The following is a 24,810-nucleotide window of genomic DNA, read 5'->3' as shown; positions in this document are numbered from 1 at the left end:
TTGCATTTCAGCCTCTTTTACCCATTTTGATATGGGATTTTCCTCATTTGCCCAAATTGTGGGAGTTGCTCAGCTAGTTTGGGGTTTCTTTCAGAGGAAATTGTTTTGTATGTAACTGTAGATTGTGTCTGTGGGAGGACTTGAGATCAGGATCCTATAACATCGTCATCTTGAGCTGGAATGCTCCTACTCGATTTTGATTGACTATAGGTATTAAGATCCAGAGGCGTGATCAAACTCACATTTAATTAATGGAGTAATAGTTGTTCTCTGTTCTCTATTGTATCACATCAGGAGGCATGCCTGGCCGTCTTGAGTGATGAGAGAATTTAGGTGTTATTACCTTGATCCATCAGTATAAAGTCCCCCATTTTCGTAGATCTGTGATTTCACTAGGAGTTGTAAAATGGATTGCTTCTATCATTTCTCCTGTACTTAGTACCTGGAATTACTCTATGAAGAAGAGTTTTTCCTCAACTGTCAGGTTATCCTGAAATGCAGTTATACTGATAGGACAATTGCTTGATTCTCTTTCATTTATCAGTTTTTATTGCTTAAAAAAATTTAACATTCTTTTATGGCTTAAAGAGCTTAAACTAATATCAATACCATGGCTTTTCTTTCCATAAATACCTCACAAATTTAAAACACTTGATAATTCTAATTGCAGTTTCCCACATGCTAAACGAGCATCAGATGACTCTGCCAAAGGGCCAGGTACTACTGGGGGTGGAAGGAAAACTGCCAGGGTCCAGCCCTGGGGGTCCAGGGGTTCCCAAAGGTGTGGATGGAGTCGGAGAAGAATGTTTTACCCGGAGACAGCGTTCAGAACTCTCTAGCTCTCTCTAGTCTCCGTGGATCTTCCTGTGCCTGGCTGAGGCCTCAGAGAAAGATCCTGAGGCAATCTGAGCCTTTATTTTATAGTGAGAGGTAAACAAGGTAGTGGTTTCCATAGTTACACTGTTCTTGTGAGCTTCACTTGTTTTTGTTCTTGTTGCACTTCCCTCAGCCCATTAGCTTCCCAGGTAAGATCTAGGGATGTTATAAGGTCAAGCCTAATTATGCTAAGAGGACTGTGCCCTCTAAGCTGGGACTTGTTTGTGACTTTGCCAACAGGTCAGTCTGAGGTTTAACCCTATAGCGGCTCCCCACATGTCACCCTTCTTTTACTTTTATGCTACTATAATGAAAGTTTAACTTAAGCATCAAGAACAAAAAGCTACCATAATGACAGTAAAACTTAAATTAAGCATCAAGATCAAAAAGCTACCATAATGAAAGTAATACTTCAGCATCAAGAACAAAACTCTGGCTATTAAAATAGTAACAAAGCAATGCCAATGCAAAACCCAAACTACAGATCATAATGAAAGTAAAACTTAAACATCAAGCTCTGGCTATTAAAACAATACTAATGTGTTAACATTTTTAAAACTAGTAAGAATAACAAAAAATGCCAATGCAAAACCCAAAACATTTTAAAACTTAAGCATAACATTTTTAAAACTAGTAAGAACAATAAAACAATGGCAATGCAAAACAGCAATAAGTGAGTTTCTGCTAAATGAAAGTTTCTTTTGCGATTTACTCAGAGTCCTCGGACTTGGCTGTGCAGGTCTTTACAGAAGACTGGCAGCTAACCAATGCTAGCATAGCCAGAAACATGGTGGAGGGAGTAGCTTCCACTTCTTGCTTTTCTACCATCTGCTGGGTCTCAGTTTTTAACTTCTTCAGCTGACCCCACGTTGGCACCTCGGTCCCTTGCGTAGCCTTCGTAATCTTCCTTTTCCGCTTTACTGTCATCTGGGCAACTTTCAGTCTTTGGAATGATGGGACAAGGAGCTTCTCTGGGTCCATTGTGGTGACGCACGTAATGCTCTGGTACCCAAATTAACTGTACTGCTCCTTCTGGAAAGATATAAAACACAACCTCTTCCCCACATCATTGCTGAATCTGGTAAAACTCTTATCTGGTTTTGCATCCTTCCACTGGGCTAAGTCGGCAGAGGCTATTGTACAGGAGGCCCGATGCCTTTTGGCTGCTGTACAACCCTCTGCATTGTATTTTTTAAAAAATTTAACATACAACATTCTTCTCTCCCTTTTTTGTTTTTACAGAAAAGGTTTACATTGATGGAATTCTGACCATATATAAACATACATACTCCTCTGTATTCACAACTTCCCACTTCAACCCAAAAAGCTGCAGCTTCACATTTCTACCGTGAATTGGCTCCACCCCCGAGCCTCAGCACCTCAAAACAAAACCCCAATTTCGAGCCAAACTGTTAGTTTTAACACATCAAAGTTAGCTCTTGACACAAAAGGAAAAACTAAGTAAAATCCATTTACTCAATCCAAACCAGGCATTAAAAAGAAAAACCCCAAACGCTCTCTTGTATCCATTTTAAGAGTAGGATTGGCGCTTTCTGCTATTACCTGAGTCCTGATCTATCACCCCGGGAGAGCTTTCCAATCCTGCACTTTCCCGGGGTGGAAAGGCTGCAGTGGGGTTAAGGATAAGGCTCCTTGGGCCTACCTTCTCCCATGCCTCTACATTTACCTTTCCGGCACCTTTACTTCCTCAGAAAAGCATGGACATACTTTTTTTTAATTTTAATTTTTTAATTAAATCTTTATTATTCAGATTATTACATTTGTTCCTCTCCCCCCCCACCCATAACTCCCCTCCTTCCAGTTCCCACCCCACCCTCACTCCCCACCCACTGTCCTCATTCATAGGTGCACGATTTTTGTCCAGACTCTTCCCGCATCTCCCACACCCCTTTCCCCCCCCAAGAATAGTCAGTCCATTCCCTTTCTATGTCCCTGATTCTATTATAATCACCAGTTCATTCTGTTCATCAGATTATTTATTCACTTGATTCTTAGATTCACTTGTTGATAGATGCATATTTGTTGTTCATAATTTGTATCTTTATCTTTTACTTCCTCTTCCTCTTCTTAAAGGATACCTTTCAGCATTTCATATAATCCTGGTTTGGTGGTGATGAACTCCTTTAGCTTTTCCTTATCTGTGAAGCTCTTTATCTGACCTTCAATTCTGAATGATAGCTTTGCTGGATAAAGTAATCTTGGTTGTAGGTTCTTGGTATTCATCACTTTGAATATTTCTTGCCACTCCCTTCTGGCCTGCAAAGTTTCTGTTGAGAAATCAGCTGACAGTCGTATGGGTACTCCCTTGTAGGTAACTGAGTTTCTTTCTCTTGCTGCTTTTAAGATTCTCTCTTTGTCTTTTGCTCTTGGCATTTTAATTATGATGTGTCTTGGTGTGGTCCTCTTTGGATTCCTTTTGTTTGGGGTTCTCTGCGCTTCCTGGACCTGTAAGTCTATTTCTTTCACCAGGTGGGGGAAGTTTTCTGTCATTATTTCTTCAAATAGGTTTTCAATATCTTGCTCTCTCTCATCTTCTGGCACCCCTATAATTCTGATGTTGGTACGCTTGAAGCTGTCCCAGAGGCTCCTTACACTATCTTCGTATTTTTGGATTCTTTTTTCATTTTGCTTTTCTGGTTGGGTGTTTTTTGCTTCTTCGCATTTCAAATCTTTGACTTGATTCTTGCGCTCCTCTGGTCTGCTGTTGGGAGACTGTATAATATTCTTTATTTCAGTCAGTGTATGCTTAATTTCTAGTTGGTTCTTTATCATATCATCGAGGGTCTCATTAGATTTCTTGTAGATCTCATTAAGTTTATCGGCAGCTTCTAGACAGTTCTTGAGAGACCTTAAAAGTGTGGTTCTGAACTCTATATCTTCCCTTGACAATTTTGTCCTGTTTCTTTGTCTCCGCACTTTTTGTGCTTTCTTGGTGCGCCCCGTAGTGGTCTTTGTGCGCAGTCTTATTGTAGTTAAGCCTTGATTATTGTAGTTAATACTAGGGGGATTTGACCTCCAGGCCAACTGGCTGTGAGAATCAGCTGTGTCTGCAGTGGGAAAACTTCTGTCCTCTGGGGCGGTGCTAATCTAGCCTTTGCCTGAGGCTATCCGACAAATGGCTCTGTGCAGGGCTTGAGCGGGCGGGTCGCACGGGATCAACAGAGCGGGCGGAGGGAGCAGTTATGGCTGCTCTCAGTCCTGTCCCCAGAGGCTCTGCCTCTCAGAGTCCCAGCAACCGCTGCAAACCTCGGAGAGAAAGCTGCCCTCGCGTTCCAACCGATGCCAGACAGTCCCGCTTCTCCCGTCTGAGTCTGTGTCCCCAGAAACTTGCCCAGAACTGGAGCCCCGAGCCTGAGCCTCCCTCCCGACCGAAAACGACAACCGCGCCCTCAGCCACCAGCCTGCTCTGCGCGCACCTCCGCACCTTTGTATTTTCCGCACTGCGCCTCCTCTGAGTCTGGGTATGCTGTTCTCTTTCCTTCTAGTAGAAGAATTTCCCCTCAGCCAGCCTTCCTGTGGTTCTGGGTGATGTCCGTTCCGTCTTTTAGTTGTGTTTTTGAAGTGGTTGTGCGAGGCAGCAATCAACGGTGTTTACCTATGCCCCCATCTTGGTTCTCTCGGACATACTTCTTGTATAAAACATTCCGTCTGACTGGGAGTAACCTTAACTCCTCTGCTAGCAAGCATGTGTTAAAAGATCAATACGGAGTCTTTTTCCTTTAGACCAGGGGTCCTCAAACTACGGCCCGTGGGCCACATGCAAATACAAATATTGTATTTGTTCCCATTTTGTTTTTTTTTTACTTCAAAATAAGATATGTGCATTGTGCATAGGAATTTGTTCATAGTTTTTTTTAACACTATAGTCCGGCCCTCCATCGGTCTGAGGGACAGTGAACTGGCCCCCTGTTTAAAAAGTTTGAGGACCCCTGCTTTAGACTCAGTACGGCACATCTTCTCAATCTAAGTTCTGTACTGTCCACCTTCTTACCCTACTTATACTCTATAGGGGGGTCTGCAGCACCCTGGTGGAGTCCTATCCGTCCCGAGTGTGGGTTCTCAATGAGGGGGGGAGGCGCTTACCTAGGGGAATCCTGTTCGGCCTGTCCGGGCGCCATATCCCGGGGTCCATGGGTTTGTTCCCAAAGGTGTAGACGGAGTCGGCGAAGAATGTTTTACCCGGAGACAGCGTTCAGAACTCTCTAGCTCTCTCTAGTCTCCGTGGATCTTCCTGTGCCTGGCTGAGGCCTCAGAGAACGATCCCGAGGCAAACTGAGCTTTTATTTTATAGTGAGAGGTAAACAAGGTAGTGGTTTCCATAGTTACACAGTTCTTGTGAGCTTCACTTGTTTTTGTTCTTGTTGCACTTCCTTCAGCCCATTAGCTTCCCAGGTAAGATCTAGGGAGCAGTTATAAGGTCAAGGCTAATTATGCTAAGAGGACTGTGCCCTCTAAGCTGGGACTTGTTTGTGACTTTGCCAACAGGTCAGTCTGCTAGGGGCTCCCCACAGAAAACAAAGAACTGTGCGTCTGGCTTGTTGACAGATGTAGATTAAAGTTTCTTTAGGGCTATAGGGCAGGGATCCACACACCACCATCCATTGCATGCATACATGTATACATACATATATATTTGAGTTTCCAATCAGCATGTCAGAATTTTTAAAAAAAATATTAAACTTGTCTAGCCAGTGCTGCTCAGTGGTTGAGCATCATCCTATGAACCAGGAGTTCACAGTTTGATTCCAGGTCAGGACACATGCCTGGGTTGTGGGCTTGATCCCGCGTAGGGGGCGTGCAGGAGGCAGCCAATCAATGCTGCTCTTTCATTATAGATGTTTCTACTTCTCTCTCCCTCTCCCTTCCTCTCTGAAATCATAAAAATATATTTTTTAGAAGTTAAATTTATTGAGATAATTGTAGATTAGCATACAGTTTTGGAAATAAGTGATCCTGAGTACCTTTTACCCATTTCCCCAAATCTAACATCTTATAAAATACATAGCACACCACAGCCAGGAGACTGACATCCACAAGGTCAAGACAGACAGTGCAAGAGTATCTCTCTGCTCCCTGCATGACACACTGCCCACTTCACAAATCGTTTAATAAAGTAATTAGACCTTCAAATTCGTATTTAAAAAGTAAGATACCAACAGTTCCATCATAAGAGTCCCTCAGATGCCCTTTTACAGCCACATCAACCCCGCCCCCAACTAATTTTTTCACTGATACGGTCTCCTCAGGCTGCAGCAGCACCTTCCGCCCACCACAGAACAGGTCTGGTGCTGGGCGGTAGGTGCCGAGGGCAGGCCAGCCTCCTGCCAGGAGCTGAGGGGACAGCCGAGTCTGCACTGGGCTATCCTCCCTTCCTGCATTTAAAACATTTAAAAAATTTTTTTATTTTCAATTACACTTGACACACACTATTATATTAGTTTCAGTGTACAACCCAGTGAGTAGACATTTTTTTAGACATTAAATAAGTGATCACCCAGATAAATCCAGTACCCATCTGACATCATACATACTTATGACAACATTGACTACATTCCCCTACCAGTGGTCGGCAAACTGCGGCTCGCGAGCCACATGCGGCTCTTTGGCCCCTTGAGTGTGCGCATGGGCCATGAAGTTTCCATCGCACTGTATGTGTGTGCCCGCACATATTTTGTGGAAGAGCCACACTCAAGGGGCCAAAGAGCCGTATGCGGCTCGCGAGCCGCAGTTTGCTGACCACTGCTGCTTTACATCCCTGTGACTATTCTGTGACTACCCATTTTGTATTTCTTAATCCCTTCACCTTTTTTACCCATCCCTCCAACTCCCTTCCATGTGGCAACCATCAAAATGATCTCTGTGCCTGAGTCTGTTTCTGTGCTTCATTTACTTCTTACACCCCACATAAAAGTGAAATCACAGCATTTATCTTCCTGACTCATTTCAGCACAGTACCCTCTGGGTCCATCTATGTTGTTGCAGATGGGGAGATTTTTTTTTTTTTTTTATGGCGGAGTCATATTCCATTGTATGTTTTCATTTCTTCATCCACTCATATACTGATGGACACTTAGGTTGCTTCTGTATCTTGACTATTGTAAATAATGCTAAAATGAACATATGGATGCATGTCTTCTTGATTTAGTGTTTTGGGTGTCTTTGGATAAATGCCCAGACTACTGCCTATTTTTTATGGCCTCCAGCTGAGAATGGCTTTTACATTTTTAAAGGGTTGAAGGAAAAATGCCAAGCTTAAAATGCTTACTATTGGACTTCTCCAGAGTTTGCCAAACCCCAATGTAAAGCAGTATATGTTAAAGCACCTCTGGGTGAAGGCTGTACTGTGTGGGAGGTCTCAGACCCGAATTCTAAAACTGAGCTCTCTCCAAAAAATGCACATGTACAAAGTTGTGCCTGTGTCCATCCCAGGCATTATGGCCCCAGGTTAAGACCTTGGCACCACAATATTGGATTAGCCTGCTCCGGCTGCAGCGAAGGACCAGACCCGGTGCTCAAACAATAGGAATTTCGCACCGTTCTGGAGGCTGGACATCTTAAGCTCAAGATACCGGCTGGGGTGCTTTCCTGACTTGCGGACGGTGCCTTCTGTGACCTCCCATGGGACTCGCCTTTCCTCTGTGCGCATGCCCTCCTAGTCTCTTCTGAGGTCACCAGTCCTTCTGAACTGGGGCCCCACCCGTATGACCTCATTTAACCTGAATGACTCTTAAAGGTACAGTATCCTCATACACCCACACGGGGGGTTAGGACAGGACTATTAACTGGGGAGGGGGGCACACAGTTCAGTCTGTATCACTATAAATACTAAATCTGAGGACAGCTGAGTACTGCGTGTCCACACTGAGGGCCTCGCCTCTTCAGCCCTGAGAGAGCATGTGGTCTGGGTGGTTTGCTCCTGAACCCCAGGCACTACCTTACAGGCTAAGGAGTCATCTTTGTGGAATTAATTAATGTTGGTGAGATTAATGCACAAGGAAATTCATGGAGGAATGTAAGTTGCTAATTTGAGTATCACAGATTAAAATACTGTAGTAATTCTGAGGAGAAACTAGGAATTAGGATAATCAAGGGAAGTGGTGTTTTTTTTCTTTCTTCCTTTTTAAATGAGAGAACTACCTGTTTGGAATGATTTGCACGTAGGCAGACCTTGCTGGCATCAGGGCAGAGTGGAAATGGTTTACATAGGGTGTGGGCAGATTCTGGAGTCAGGAGAAGCTGAGATCTAGAGCCTTAAAACTGTAAACTACGTTCAAGACAAGCTGAGAAAATAGTTAATTTTAGCAGAGAAGAAAATGAATGATATATTAGGTAATTTTATCAAGTGTTCATCAACTACTTAAAGAATTTTAATTGGTGAAATTCAGGGAAATGCACTGCAAACTGCCTGGGAAACACCCAGCGAACATGAATGGCTCTGATGAAGTTTTTGTTTGTGGGAGGAGCAGGAGTGGTTTAGAGGACCAACCTACACTTATTCGGTTGTGTAGGAATTTGTATTGTCCTAAGCCAGCGGTTCTCAACCTGTGGGTCGCAACCCCTTTGGTGGTTGAACAACCCTTTCACAGGGGTCGCCTAAGACCATCCTGCCTATCAGATATTTACATTACGATTCATAACAGTAGCAACATTACAGTTATGAAGTAGCAACGAAAATAATTTTATGTTTGGGTCACAGCATGAAGAACTGTATTTAAAGGGCCAGAAGGTTGAGAAGCGGTGAATTAGCTCTAAGCTAAATGATTTGAAGGGCAGGAAAACCCCTATTCCATTTAGAGAAAAATCTGATAAAAACTTCAGTTCTTTTGTGTCTGGGTGTGCAATACTTATCCTCTTTCCCCTTAGATTGTCACATTTAAATTAAAATCACGGGTCTAGGTTAAGAACTGAGACCCTCACCGCCTGCCTTTCAAAGAAAGTAATTAACAGTTACATAAACACTCTGCTCCTTATTCTGGTTTGTTCCTTAAAAAAACCAGGCAGCTTTATATTTGGGACACTGTGCAATGCATGCAGTATTTGGTAATAAGGGCTAATACAATTTTGTGCTTCTAGTAAGTTTTTTAACCCAATAGAACAATATTGTAAATAGCATCAGATACCTGCCTAGCAATTAGCTTTTTAAGCAGTTTTACAAATATATTGCTTTAAGAGAATGAGTGCCAAAATACTTTTTCTTTTAAAAAACATATGACTTTTATTCTTTATTTTTATTTTCCAAGTTTGGCATCCAAACTTAGCAAACATCATGGAGATTTGTACAAACATACATATACATATATACACACACATTTTAATTTAAAGCCTCAGTTCCTCATTAAAGCTTGTGTTCAGGCTCCTGTTAAAAAGAGGTAAAATGGTGAGAATTTAAAAATCAGGAAAACATGAATAAATCCCAATAAACTTCCTTGTTATGAATTCAAGCAGACATTTTAAGGCAAAATCCATCACTTTGCTAATAAAACTCCCACTGACAGCCTCAGATATTTACAAGAAAATACATACATAAAAAGCCCCTTGCACACTTCAACATGTTTTAGTAACAAGCTAGCTGAGGGGTTGTGTTTTGTTATTTCAGGGAACTCTCCATTCAGGAACAAGTAATATTTCACTGATTGAAATTTCAAGTGTTAAAAACTAACTTCAAGCAGGGTCGTCATTCTCCCCTGAGCGGAGTTCTTCACAAACCATCACAGTCACGTTCAGGCTCTGAATTTAACAACGTTTACGGTTTGGTACTGAAGAGCAGACGCATCAGTTCACTCGAGGCCGTTTGGTACTATTTTTCTCTGGAGGGGCTTTTCGCTTTTGTGATAATCCAGACCCCAGTTCCTTGTAATTCTGAAGAAAGGAAACAGCTTCTGGTAGACAGTACTTTTCTACTGGAGGCGGGGTTTCCTGGAAGGGGGGAAACCAGACATTATTCATTTTTTTCAAATTTCAAACTGTTAAAATCAGGTAATAGGTGCCTTCACTCTGCTTTGTGACTACAGGAATTTTATACATTTCCCTTTCATTCATATGTTCATTTCTAAATTCTTGCCAAGTAAGCATTTGTTTTTCAAGGCTTGCTGTTTACCGTGTGTCACATTTAGTGAACGGTCATTTATCGGAAAACGAGCGGCTAGCTCAGACCTTACTAATGGGTTAAATACAAGAATGTGGAAATTTAGAAAAATACAGTTAATAGTTATCACGTGTGAGACAGTATGCTTAGTGTAATTTTTGGAAATCTGTTTACTGTATTTTTACTTGATCTTTACAATAAATACGTGAGGTATTTTTTGTTCCCTGTTTTACAGGTAAAAGAAAAAGGTTAAAGAACAGTCCATATTATATAATTACCCCAGCTGGCAAAGCCAAAATTCATATAGTGTCCCCCAAAAAAGTATGTACACTTAGCAGCGGATAGATCAATTGATGTTTCCTTTTAGATTTAACCCATTAGAATAAAAAATTGTGTATCCACTTTTTGGGGACACCTTATGTATAAAACAGACTGTCATAACAGCACAACATATTCCTCCAGAAATCTAGTTAGTGCCTGACACACATTACAACCTTGAGAGGCAGGGACACAACCAAAAGTCAGATAGTGATCACCTCTGGGGTAAGGATTGAGGTGCAACAGGAATGCTTACGGAGTAGCAATGTTCTATATTTTTACCAAGTACCTAGATCCATGGTCGGCAAACGGCGGCTCTCGAGCCACATGCGGCTCTTTGGCTCTTCCTAAGCCTTAGGAGTACCCTAATTAAGTTAATAACAATGTACCTACCTATATAGTTTAAGTTTAAAAAATTTGGCTCTCAAAAGAAATTTCAATCGTTGAACTGTTGATATTTGGCTCTGTTGACTAATGAGTTTGCCGACCACTGACTTAGATGACATTTTGCTATTCTTTAATAAGTACATATGTTTTTTCTTAATTGATTTTTTTTACAGAGAGGAGGAAGAGAGAGGGATAGTTAGAAACATCAATGAGAGAGAAACATCGATCAGCTGCCTCCTGCACACCCCGTACTGGGGGATACGCCCACAACCAACGTACATGCCCTTGACCGGAATCGAACCTGGGACCCTTCAGTCCGCAGGCCGACGCTCTATCCACCGAGCCAAACTGGTCAGGGCAGTATATATGTTTTATATGTGAGAATGCATACACAAACGCTGTGCCCAGCACAATGTAGGCAATTAATAATGATCAGTTCTTGCCCTGGCCAGTTTTGCTCAGTGGTTAGTTTCAGGTCTCAGGTTCAATTCGCGGTGGGGGTGCGTGAGAGGCAAGCAGTCAATGCATCTCTATCTTTATAAATAGAAAAAATATCCTCAGGTGAGGATTAAAAATTAATTATTGGTTCTTAGGTGGCAGCTGTATTCTTAAAATATCAGGGATGAGATTCAGTACACCCTACTGCTTTATGGAAAAGGCTTCATGTTTATATTTTGGGCATTCTTTTGTCTAAACCCAAAGCAAGCAGCAAAAGTCACATGGCAGGCTGCAAACTGGCTCCCCCTTTTTCCTATGCCATTCTGTTTGAAATCCTTTATAGTAAAGACATTTGTGACCATTGTCACATATTGCTGATGGCGTTTTAGGCACTCTGGTGTCAGGAAGATTTTTCTTCGCCCATTCAAATCATATGAACATGGGCCACTCACTACGAGTGTAGTGAGCCCTCCATATAAGCAAATGCTTGACTTACCTTAGCATCTAACACAGGTGTTCACTATATATCAATGCAAAAGGTTAAGAAAACTAGAGGACCCTTGGGTCCTCTTTGGACTCTTGAAATCAATTACTGCTTTCATTATATTCCAAAGTCTAAAAGAGCACTTTTACACCTAGCTCATATTTAAATTCCAAGCTAAATGTTTACATATGTGTCCATGATTATAAAAAAAAATGAAATAGAAAGGGGTTAAATAGAAAATAACAGAGTCTGACATGTATTAATGAGGAGCTGAGGGTGGTGATGTGCAAACTTCTCTATGCAGATAAGCAGATCGCCGTAATGAGGTCAAGGACCTAAGCTTACAAACCTGCATGAGATAATCAGCGATGTATTCCGTTTTCAAGCAGTACACGTACTGGGCAGCAGCTTCTGCTATATTAAGTCCTGAGTCATCTGGTTTCAGTTTATTGAAGTCAGAAAAGAGATGTGTGGCTTCTTTAAATAAAGGCACAGAATGACCAGGTAGCACCTAAAGAAAAAGAAGCACCACAAGCTATGAGTGTCCCAAAATAATCCAACTGTATAGCTGTACCTAGGGGTTACCATCTCACAAAGCACAGGAATTAGGAACTGATCATAGCAACCTTGCTTAGAAAGCGATGCATGTAAAAACCCAGTGAACTGGTTCAATACAAACCTTCGCTCCTCCGGACTGAAGCAGCCGTCTGAATCCTGCTTCTCGGGACTGATCGGCAACATGTAAAATAACCTTCCACCCGCTAAACGCCCCCTGCAAACACAGAACGTTGTGTTGAAATTATTTGGAAAATAAATGACAGATAATGTTTTAATGTCAATGAATAATCTTATAACCTTCATTCTGCCACAGTGGTAACTGTCTGGTCAGAATCCTCTGAAACACACAGCCATGTCTGGCACACAGTAAGCCACCAATAAGTACTTGAATGAAGGAAAATGATTGAATAGTTAGGTAATGTTAAAACAAAGCAACTTGAGTTTTGTTGAATCTTTTCTAGTGTTTTTTCTTACAATTAAGGGTAGAGCCTCAAGCACAGCTTCTTAGATTAGATTAGCCTCCACTGTATTTCTCTTGAAAACATTTACAAATTGGGTACATACAGTGGAATTAGTCCAAAAGAAAGGGAGTTAAAACAAGGATGTGGAGAAGCAGAGAACTCAGAACAGAAAGATTACTCAGAGTTTTTTAACCTTTTTGTGAGCCATGGACCCCTTTTACAGTCTGGTAAAACCTATAGACCTATTCTCTAAGTAATTTGTGTGTTTTTTAAAATAATAGTTTTGTTTGTCATTTCCATAACATATGCATGTTTTTAAATATCCAAAGTATAGAGGATTACATAGGAAATAGTTTTATTGAAAATTACCCAATTATTAAATTATTTTAAAAATTGGGACATAATAGATGTGTGCTTCTGTACTAATGTATTAAATTGAAAGTAGTGGTGAGTTGAATACTATAATTTTAAAGTAGTGAACATAAACACTTCAGGATGCTTACATTATAATGCAAAGCAAAGATATTGGACTTCTCTCAGGGCAGAGTCACAGGTACTGTTACTAGTGTTGTGATTCGTTGCCCAGATTTATAACTAAGGAAATGCTTTTCATTAGAGGTTAGTACAAACAAGGATGTATTGTTCCCTCATCTAGACTGGATAGCCTTCCTGAATTTAACCTACAAACTTCTTTGGGAAAGTCTGCGGACTTAAAGTTAAGAACCCCTAACACTAGTTGCTGAAAGGATTCTTTGGAATAAGTATGGGTCACATTTTACATGTAAACTATTTTTAAAAGTGCTATCAACATTTTATATATATATATGTACACACACACACACACACACTGTATATCTCAATCTAGAATGCCCAAACTATATCAAGTGATAAAAGATAAAATAGAATTATTCTTATTTTATCAAGCACATTCTCTTAAAAAAAAAAAACACATAATCTGGAACAGTCATGACATTGAATGCCATTTATATACCTACATATCTGAGTATGCAATACCTCAACAATGCCCGATTCTTGACTCTGCTGGATTTTTTTCCTCCATCTCATTGCTGCAAGTGCTAGTCTTCGTTGCTGTGCACTGATTCCAGTCAAAACATCAAGTATGGAACTACTTCCCCATTCATAGTCTTCTTCCTAGACAATTAGTCCAGCAAACTTTTTTGAGTTCCCACAATATGTCCTCCTGGAGTTCACAATCTAGCAAGAGTTAAAAACTACACATTCAGTTGTTATAAATATAGAGAATATGAACTAAGCATGGAGGAAAGGCAGATTAATTTGGCTTCATATGAGAGCTAATGAATGTGGCTTTTTATTAGAAATAAAAATATTGCATACATTTCTCAGAAACACAGATAACCACAGCAATCGGTAGTATTTAGATTCCTGGGTTTCACCCACTTAACATGAACTTCACAGAAGGACACGTCTCAGAGAAGGCAGATACTAGCAGCTGCATTACCTGTCTATAGAAGCGATTCCTAAGAGATCTTGACGGAAAACTTCAAAACTACATGACAACTACAATTGTGATGGTCAGTTAGGAACCAAAATATTTCAAATAATTAGTTTAATATTTATTTGGCTAGCAGTAAAGCTTACAGTGAGATCACCTTAATATTTTCAAATGTTATTTCAATTAAAAAAACAAATTAAACCAAAGTGACATAGCTAGGAATCTAGTTCTATAATTTCTAAATTTGGGGGGCTTTAATTATTAATGTGGACCTTATTGGTCATATGTGGTTATTTCAATTACACAAATGGCCTGTGTATGTGCTGCAATCAATTAAGATAGTCACTTTTAAAGAACAAATTAAGTTATTCTGTAAAGAACAATGACCGTTATGTTAATTTGAATACACACCGCCACAAAACGCCCAGCAGTCCTGCATGCTTCAAGGTAGGAGCGATGCAGAACCCACTTCCCAGCCGCCACTGAGGCTAAATACTTCTCATTTCGAAGTGGATGCCCCACAATAATATGGGTGCAGCTGGGATCGAAGGACTGCTTCTCTATTACCAATCCACCTGAAGGAGAGAATAATCGGGAAATTTTCTTATTTAGCCACAATGCCATTATCAGATCAAAAATAACTAACAAATTGTTTGCTATTTCAATACTAAATCCTTGTTCAAATTTTAGATTGGCACTTGTTTAATACAATTAAGATATTTAAAAAGAAAAGCAAAATACCAAACAAGGGCCATACACTGCAGTCAGTTGCTACATTTCTTAGGTTTCAACTACCTTAGCAATTTTAAGCACTGAATATAGATAATCAAAGAGACAGAAGTCAAAAAGGGGCACCTACAGACTAAAAGCAGAAAAAAACTTTCCGTGAGTGGAAATAAGGTCAGCTGACCACAGAGAAGCTTGGGAGAAAATACACAGGCTCAGTAAAGAGACAAAGCAGCAGGCATGAGCTGCAATCTTTCTCAGGCACCAATGGGTGAAGCCTGAGTGAGGAACAAAAGGCGACATCAGTAAATATAAGCTTATGCAAAGCAGGGTGTTACTCAGACTTTAGAGCTCAGCCTGACTACTGGCGAGGTGGAGATGCAGCCAGGACTAAGACTTCACATTCGAATTCATGCGTTGGAGATGACTAACAGAAGCAGCAATACCTTTTGAGGACTTACTATATGCCAGGGACTGTGGAAAGTACTCAAGATTATTAGCTCATTTAATCCTCACAAGTTTATGCAGTTACTATTATCTGCAATTTACATATGGGGACACAGGATTAGAGGTGCCAATAAGGTAGAAATTCCCTATTAATATAATATCGATCCCTAACCAGCATTTCACCACAGTGTTCACTCATGAAGTGAAGGGCCTCTCTGCAATCTCTATCAGAAACCCTGTAGCCACAGACTCCCAATTTCAGCACAACCTATACCCAGGTGCCCCTGTGCTCTGTCCTCTTCGAGACAATGTTCTGCTGCTACTCTTGCCCAGATGGGAACCACCTACAGGACACAGACACTTAAGCTTTGCCCAGAGCTCACCAAACTGGAACGCTCATCAATTCTGACTTATTAGGTGACTGGGGCACAACATGATACACCTGAATAAAGTTTCCAAGAAAAGGCTTCTCAAGTGTACTATTGTACACATGGCAGAAATCTTTAAAAAAACATGCATGGTTCTCCACATCCTTAAAAGGGCAGACAGCACTAAGTATGTGGCCAGAGCACCAGGTTACCTGTCCGGTACGCTCGGCGCTGCCTGTAGAATGATGTCAGATCGAGAGCCTGACAACTAGTGGAATACAAATACTTCACTGAAATGTGGTTTTACTTATATAGTAAGTCTATAATTTCATTGATTTGGTCCAGGCTTCCATCAATGAAATAAATGCTCAAAGTATCACAAAAAGATTCTTAAACCTTAGTGGTTGGTTTCAACTTAAATCTTTAAATCCTATGACCCAGTGCCTTTAAAAGCTCTAATGCTGACTCAATGTATAATCTTGGACAAATTAGCTATCTTTTTTTATCTCAATTTCTGTATTTTACAAGTGGTAACAATATCATCCACATTTGCCTTCTAAATAACAGTTATTGGGTGGGATGTTCTTAAGTAAAATACTTGTACCTAATTTCTCAATCAGATGACAATAATCAATTCGTTCTTGAGGATTCAGAGATGACATCTGAAATGTGTACTGTTTTTTTAAGTCTTCATGAGTCTCCTCTATTGTTATCTGAAATGGAAGTTATTTTAGAAAAAGTAACATTTAAAAAGTTATTAGGTATATAGTTCTTTCACAGTAACATTTAGTCTTCTGAGTTATCAAATATAAAAAAATACAATGCAAAGAAATGCAGTTTTCAACATTTGCTAAACCCTTGATATGGATCCAATAAATTCTGAATGCCACATAACATCAATATCCAACAGCCAACACCACCAGGCTCAGGTGACAAACCTTTTCTCTCGGGTGTGGAGCCACGGGGGGGTTGGCCAGGGGGAATGCAATGCTGGGGGCTTGAGGCGTCGGGATCAGGTGGCTGTCTTTTGTTGGGGTTTCCAGTTCTTCAGAGGTGGGGTGTTTTGGAGCTTCAGTCACACACACGTTTCCAGGATCACAGACAGCTGAGGGCAATAAAACGTTGCAGTGTGATATTACCAAACATGACCAAGAACAATTCTGGGAAATAGTCTCATCTGTCTTAGCCAAGATGAAATTAAACACAAATTCTGGAATGTAAAAAATATATGCAAAAGAAGTGGCCTATTTCTAGAGCTTATAAATCAATGAAATTACTTAGCATTAAAGGGGCAAATGGTGGTGTCCTCTGTGGGCTTCTGCCAAACTCGCACCAATAGAAAGTATCCCAAATTTGTAAAATAAAAGCAAGGTTGCACTTGGAGGACATCAGAAGCAGAGATAAATCTATGTATCTAGTACAGAGACGTACCTAACATTCTGTTTTCAAGATAAAGTCCAAGGAAGAAAATAGGAGAATTCAGAAAGAAACTCATACAAATCAAAAGAACACATGCAGTACGTGCTGAGAAGTCAGGAGAAGACTTAACTGGAAGTAAGATGATTAAGAGAAAAAACAAATGCAAAAAACACTAGAATAAAAGAAACAATAACAGTGAAAATAATGCCTAATCCTAAATTTATAAATAAAAATGTATTTTTCAATTTACTGAAATTAATTACCTCACAATTATTTTCCTGATTTTTAAAATTTTAATTTATTTCAGAGAGGAAGGGAGAGGGAGAGAGACAGAAACATCAATGATGAGAGAGAATCATTGATTGGCTGCCTCCTGCACACCCACCACTGGGGATCGAGACTGCAACCCAGGCATGTGTCCTTGACTGGAATCGAACCCGGGACCCTTCAGTCTGCAGGCCAACGTTCTATCCACTAAGCAAACCAGCTAGGGCTGATTCTTAAATTTAAACCAAATTAGAAGTACCAAGTAAGTTTTTCATTTGCATGGACAATTCAGAGAATCACACTGTGCTTATCTGTTAATTTTCAAGAGGCCAACATGCACTTAATTCAAAGAAGTAAATAATCTCTTTCTCATTACCCTGTTCAGCAGTTTTCAGATCATGGAAAGGCTCCTGGAAAGGAGAATCCTCCAAATTTTTAATGTCGGCCTGAGGTTCAGAGTATTGTGTGGGGCAAATGGGCCACTGCAAATTGCTGGCAAGCCGGGCCCTCTCCTCTCTGGCTGTAGGGTCATCCCAAATGATCTGTTCATTCTGGGAGGGCTCTGTGTTGAGGTCAGGTACTGTTTGACGAGACTGCCTGAGGAATAAAAGTGACAATTTTAATAGACAGCCCTAACAAAACCCACATTCATAAATTCCTTAAGTTAGACGGTACGTTTGTGGGTCACTTTTCTATGCCCGTCTAGCCCACAGTAAGCACTTGAAACTATTGAGTAAACAAACTTTGGGAAAGATTTTCTTTTTAAAACGTTTCAGTGAGAAAATGAAACATATTTTGACTGAAACTTCAAAGAGGGGGGAAAAGTTCACTGTCAAAATGCTGCATTTAAAAATGGCAGTTTTTCCAGATACGGCATCCAACAGACTGTTAAACCTCAGAGGAAAGGCAGGGGGAGGGATAAGAGATCAAACAAAGGACTTGTATGCATGCATATAAGCATAACCAATGGACACAGACAGTAGGGGGGCGGGAGCGGGTGGGGAGAGGCCAATCGGGGGAAAAGGAGACATATGTAATACTTTCAATAATAATAAGAAAAAAATGGCAGTTTTCTTATATCGGCTTAGGAAAACTGGGTAATGTTTATAAAACTGGTTGTTTTGCTTACTGATAGTTATATTTTCCATTTTTATCACTTGAACTAACAACTGTAATTACATGGGAAGCGTATTTAAATGCTGCCTTAGAAGAAGGACCTTTTAGCTCTTGTAACCAAACCTCCCAGAGTCACAGGTAGACCTGCCTTATGCTGAACTAAAGTAAAGCATGCTTTATGGTGTAACTAACAACTCCACTGAGTGTGAACAGAATTGCAACTCGTTTCTTTCAAGATATATAACAAATCTTTCAGCATTTACACACATACACTAGTACACATGCATGCTATATATAACTATATTATATACAATCTAATTATGTGTGTGTGTGTATATATATATAAAAAACATCTTAACAAAAAGACTTTACCAAAACTGATGATACCACTAAGAGTTCACTTGCCTCAAAAACAAGGAGGAAAGCCTTTTATTCTCAGGGTATTTACTCTAACTGGCATAAGATTTAGGCTCTCTATAATAATAAACATAACCTGAAGTATATTAACAAAAAGCCACTGTTACTCAGAGAATTAGCCTCATGAAATATACATTTATAAGATAAATGCATACTTTAATTAATTTAAGATATAAGTCCCATAATGCTTATCATATAATTAGAGTTTTCTATCAGGAAAAGGATGATGTAATGCTACTGAATTAAGTCACATCACACTAAGATCTGTAATCACCTTTCCTAGAAGACAGATTTGTAGAGAATACAAAATACATATAGTTTCAATAAGAAACAACTGTTTAAATCACGCCTCACTGTGAAGCACTGCTTGGTAAGAAACCAAACCTATGTGTCTGTTTCCTGCCCCCAATTAAGAATCCCAGAACTGCTTGGAACAAGGGAGGGAAGTCAGAAAAGCGAGGAAGGTGGTTTCTGACTATAATATACAGGGGTGGGCAAAAGTAGGTTTACAGTTGTTGCATGGAAAATAATTCAATAATTAATACAGGAATAAACTCTGCTCTGGCAAGTGTGGCACAGTGGTTGAGCATCATCCCATGCACCAAAGAGGTCGCCAGTTCAATTCCCAGTCAGGGCACATGCCTGGGTTACAGGCTCAATCCCCAGTAGGGGGCATGTGGGAAGCAGCTATCAATGGTTCTCTCCTACTGATGTTTCTCTCCCCCTTCCTCTAAATTAAAAACAAAAAAACAAAAAAAACCCACAAAGTACAAAACAAAAATTCTGTGTTCCACATACTCACAACTGTAAACCTACTTTTGTGAACCCTATAGGTAGTTTGGGCTAAATAAGGCCCAGTGGTATAGCCCTTTTAGTGGTCTTGATAGTAAAGTAGAAGTTTAGTCTAAAGTAAAAAAAAATAAAAATTACAAACAAAAAAGCAAAATTAGGCTTAATTCAAGGAACTGAGTCAGCAGGTACCTGCATTAGAAGCTACCTCTCCCTCAAATCATGTAGTCACCGCTTGCTGCCACCAGGTACTTACCTCAGGGCCTCCAGGACTCTACTTCGTCCACTGCGGACGGAGCGAGTGCTGTCAGGGGTTGAAGAAGCACTGTTACAACCACTTCTTGAAAGGGAGGTCCTTTGCCCTTGGGGTTTCACTATTGATGTTGCAGACATTATCTCCTGAAGCTGCTTTTGGAAATTCTCTCTCATCTCCAAGGTCTGTGTCAGTGCTTGAAACACACACAAATATACCTATCAAGGTAAGTTTCTCTCTTTTTTAAATCACATCTTATATTAACTTTTTAAAAAATCACATCTTACTCATATTAACTATTGTCTACATTTGGTTGAATGACTTGACATTTACTGAATATACTTACAGGCTATAGTAGGCATTCACTGAATATACTTACAGGCTCTAGTAAAGTACTAAGACTACGAATAGTGCAGAACACGAAGGCAGCCCTTACCACGAGGCCTGTGCATAAAAGAATCAGGAAGCCCTTTGAAGACACTCTGCTAAGACTTGCAGTGATTCTCTCTTGTAGAGCCTGCCTGCTGCTTACACGCTCTCATTTAGGTACAACAGTCTGAGGTGCACAACAGTCATTTATGTATGTGATTTTACCCAGTGGTCCTTGAAAACACACCACACTATATAATATACATTATATATATATATATAAAATATATATATATATTACAGACTAAACACTGAATAGGTACTAAATAAATGTATTCGGAATGAACGGAGTGAGAGTAAATAGACAAGTCATAGGGAAAGCTCGGATAGGGTAGAATGAGTATGGAAAATAGAAAATATTAACACATTGTATGTGGGAAACATATTTATATGTTTTATGTTGACTGGTAGTAGAGCGCGGGACACGTATTAATACGTTTTTTATAGACTAGCGGTAGAATGCGGGTAACGTATAAATACGTTTATTTTTATACTTTTTTTATTGCTCTAAAGGGATGCTAACATGCAGATATACGAATTCCAAAGGACAAAATTTGGGTCTCTAACACATACAATGGTGAATTATGTATGTACTTCCAGGTATAACGGTAATCTATTCAACTGCGTAGAGTTATCCCTTCACACAATTCTCTGCCTCGCCACGCATTCAGTGCGATTCTAAGAAAAATAATTCAGTATACATTTTATAGTAAATCACAAAAAGTTTCATTGAAAAAAAATATGTAAGCCAAAACCGGTTTGGCTCGGTGGATAGAGCGTCGGCCTGCGGACTGAAAGGTCCCAGGTTCGATTTCGGTCAAGGGCATGTACCTTGGTTGCGGGCATATCCCCAGTAGGAGTTGTGCGGGAGGCAGCTGGTTGATGTTTCTCTCTCATCGATGTTTCTAACTCTCTCCCTCTCCCTTCCTCTCTGTAAAAAAATCAATAAAAATATTAAAAAAATGAAAAAGAAAAAAAAAGTAAAACTAAAGTTATCGTAATTTTACTGAACGTTGCCATTTGCGCAAAAAATTAGCAAAAATGGCCCGCGCCACCTGTTAGTGCGTGATAAAAACTACCCGCAAATAATGTGTCAATCCATTAAAAAGGGGACACTTATACATATATGACTATTCATTGCAGCACACTTTGTAATAGCAAGAAATTAAAAATATCCGAGATGCCCATCAACAAGGGACTGGCTAAGTAAAGTGGGACATTCATACAATGAATACCATATACTGCTGCCAAAAAAAAAAAAAAAGACTGAAGGAGCTCCCTATGTACCGATATGAACTGTTAAAAAGATCAAGATTAAAGTATAAAACAACATATATAATTTATGGTTTGTTTTTTTAAACCCTCACCCAAAGATATTTTTTCCATTGATTTTTTTAGAGAGGGAGACACATTGACTAGTTGCCTCCTGTGTGCACCCCAACTGGGCCCAGGGTACATGCCCCGGACCAGAATCAAACCCAAGACTCTTCAGTCCACAGGCAGACACTCTAACCACTGAGCCCAAATTTATGTATTTTTTTAAAAAGCAGGTCAGGAGAGAATATACATATTTATGATCATGTATGCATAAAACAGCCCTTGAAGGATACAAAAAAAAAACCAAACTAACATTGAAAGGTAGAAGCTCTTCATGCCTCCTTCTGTACCTTTAAAACCATGTGAGCCTTGGCCGGTTTGCTCAATGGTTAGAGCATTGCCCCTCAGACCAAAGGGGCTCAAGTTCATAATATATATTAAAAAAAATTTATATACACTGAGTGACCAGATTATGACCACCCCATCAGTACAATGAAGTGAATTAGTTATGCAAATAATAATAATAAAACCTTGAGAGTATTTGCTTAGGAAGTTTTCAATATTCAGTATTTGGAAGTGTCAATGAAGTAGATGGGGTGGTCATAATAATCTGGTGACTCGGTGTATATATTACATATAATAGAACTTTCTGAATATCACTGACAAGAACTGAACCAAAGGAAAAAAATTTTAGTCACCAACTCCACCTACCTTTAATAAAATAGGGCTATTTCACTTTAACCACTTAAAGTTTTGAATATTATTTCTTAATGACTGGCATGGGACTTCAATCAATCCTCAAATATATGTTTTATTTCTGTTTAGCACTTATTTTTCCATTTGATGCAAAGAAATTATGTATAATTTTTTTAATATAATTTAAAATACTTTACCTCCTTTAGAGTCATTCCTTCCATTTCCATTTGATGTTGCTACTTCTTTGTTACTGGTGGTCATATTGTCTATATCATTTTCTTCTACAGGCAAATGATCTGGCTATTGAAGGAGAAAAATAACAGTTGCTCAAACCAAGCCATTGTATACGGTTTCACAGCCGTATGTGATTATATGCTCTGCTCAAGGAGGGGGAAAATGTACCTTCCATATTACCTACCTCATCATTCTTTGTTGTCCCATCAGCTGAGAGCAGCCGACTATTAGAGAGTCTGTCACCTTGCACTGCACTGATATCCAAGCTCATTTTGGGATTATAAGTATGTGGATACAGAGATTCGGGAAGGTGCTTATACTCCTGGGCACACTGCAATAGAATGGTGTACTTTAAGCAGGACTGAAAACATCTTAGAGAATACATGATGTTAAGTTGGATAAGGATAATCAATACATTAGGGAATAATAATGACAGGATAAAAATTCAAGGTTTAGAGTGTGGAAGGAAGGGAGAGCAGAGGAGATAGAAACATCAATTTGAGAGACACATTGATTGGTCGCCTCCCACACATGCCCTGACCTTGGTGGGGGATGGAACTTGCAACCTAGGTACATAACCCCTTGACCAGGAATCAAACCGATGACCTTTTGGTGTGCAGGCCAATGCTCTAACCACTGAGCACACCAGCCAGGGCTTGCTAAATTAAAGTTTTGAAAGCTAGTTGATACTAAAACAGCCATTATACAAAGGACAATTAAACTCTCCTCACTTAAAAAAATTTTTAATTTTTAAATTGCAGTTTATATTCAATATTGTCCTCACTTTTCAATGTCATGTTTACTAATGTATAAAATCTAATTCTATTTCTATGCTTTTGCCAAGGTATCAACCACATTCCAAGGAAATACCCAGAAAGAAGAGACAGTTGTATTGGTAAATACATGCATTAATTAATTCTCCTTAAATTATTATAACATTAATTAATTCTCCTTAAATTATCATAACATTTTTTTCCATATCATTTCTCTTTAGTAAAACAGAACCAGAGATATTTAGTTTCTGATGCCAAAGAAATGAGATGTGCACTGTTAAGGCAATCAAACTTCTGTACGTACACTGAAATTGGTTATGCCTTGAAATAGTGTTCATGTACATTTTAATTTAACAGACACAGGAGGATTAAAAGTATTGCTTACTTCTAAAAGCCAGTGCTCTGAAACAATGTGTATTCCTCTTTCTTTTACAGATTTATATTCTCGATTAGTGTCATTCTGTCGCCCTTGATAGATGAAATGAGTCACTGTTTCATCAAAACTCCACCTGAAACAACCAAGTACAAAAACCAAATAACTAAGAGAAATATCTACATTAGTTTAAGATGATCATCATTTCTATGAATAGAATATTTTGACATTCGCAAAATTTCAAGAACTAACGTAAGTAAGAACTAGCACAAGCAAGAATATTAAATGATAGGCTCCACTTTTTTGGTCAAATTTTATACATATATTTCTAGGTATATATAGATAGATACTTGGAAGGATGTACTTTAGAATATCACTTTTTTCTTTATACTTTTCTGAATTGTTTCAACTTTCTTATAATGGATATAACTTTATAATAAAGGTATTTTCAAATCCAAGCATTCAATCTGTCTTCAGTTGTTGGCAGTCACTATTCACTATACACTTGCTCTACACCCCATAATAGACCATGTAGTTTACACATCATTATCTCCATACAGCCCTCACAACAATCCAAAAACACTGGTATTACATTGGTTTTACAGACAACAGAACTAAAGGACATGGGTAAGTAAGATGTTCAAGGATATTCAGGAAATGACAGAGCCAAGTTTGACTTTAAAACTCACACTCTTAACTACCTTATTATGCTCTGATCTCCTGATTCTTCCTACATAATATTTTCCTGACCTCAAAAACCTGTTTTACACATATAAACCCAAGGGTGTTTTTTTTTCAGTTTTAATATACACTAGTATACCAGACATACAACTACTGAGTGACTGATGACTCTACTTTGCTTAATTCTTGATAAGTCACATAACCAAAAGAAATGCTGCTTGTAGTATCTGTTTCAGCTGTGGCTGCAGGATTTGAGGTGAACTTCCCATATGCATGCATCCAAATGAATACTCCATTTTCTTCTAGTGTCGGCAAGCATAGGCACTTACATACTAATCATATATTCTGATTTATTTTTTTAAATTATAGAAGTAGGTTAAGTTACATATTTCTGAAGTCGTTT

At 39.4% G+C, this 24,810-nt stretch overlaps 1 protein-coding gene across 2 annotated transcripts in view; it reads right to left on the bottom strand.

Annotated features, from left to right (window-relative positions):
• Nucleotides 1–9,086: 9,086 nt before the first annotated feature.
• The window catches only part of TOPBP1 (DNA topoisomerase II binding protein 1), a 49,576-nt gene continuing 33,852 nt past the window's right edge, over nucleotides 9,087–24,810 (bottom strand). For both annotated transcript variants that reach the window (XM_036332561.1, XM_036332560.1), the window contains exons 17-28: nucleotides 23,739–23,862; nucleotides 22,765–22,911; nucleotides 22,544–22,646; nucleotides 19,908–20,100; nucleotides 17,706–17,926; nucleotides 16,582–16,748; nucleotides 16,248–16,356; nucleotides 14,514–14,677; nucleotides 13,643–13,780; nucleotides 12,289–12,381; nucleotides 11,959–12,120; nucleotides 9,087–9,813 (exon numbers count right to left, since the gene is read on the bottom strand). In XM_036332561.1, the coding sequence (XP_036188454.1) occupies nucleotides 9,670–9,813; nucleotides 11,959–12,120; nucleotides 12,289–12,381; nucleotides 13,643–13,780; nucleotides 14,514–14,677; nucleotides 16,248–16,356; nucleotides 16,582–16,748; nucleotides 17,706–17,926; nucleotides 19,908–20,100; nucleotides 22,544–22,646; nucleotides 22,765–22,911; nucleotides 23,739–23,862 (1,765 nt within the window). In that variant the 3' untranslated portion in view covers nucleotides 9,087–9,669. The remainder of the gene's footprint in view (nucleotides 9,814–11,958; nucleotides 12,121–12,288; nucleotides 12,382–13,642; nucleotides 13,781–14,513; nucleotides 14,678–16,247; nucleotides 16,357–16,581; nucleotides 16,749–17,705; nucleotides 17,927–19,907; nucleotides 20,101–22,543; nucleotides 22,647–22,764; nucleotides 22,912–23,738; nucleotides 23,863–24,810) is intronic.

Source organism: Myotis myotis, unplaced genomic scaffold (genome assembly GCF_014108235.1).
Source record: "Myotis myotis isolate mMyoMyo1 unplaced genomic scaffold, mMyoMyo1.p scaffold_m19_p_13, whole genome shotgun sequence".
In the NCBI taxonomy this organism is placed as follows: Eukaryota; Metazoa; Chordata; class Mammalia; order Chiroptera; family Vespertilionidae; genus Myotis; species Myotis myotis.
The sequence above is the reverse complement of the archived record's forward strand: the minus strand, read 5'-3'. Positions and strand labels throughout refer to the sequence as shown.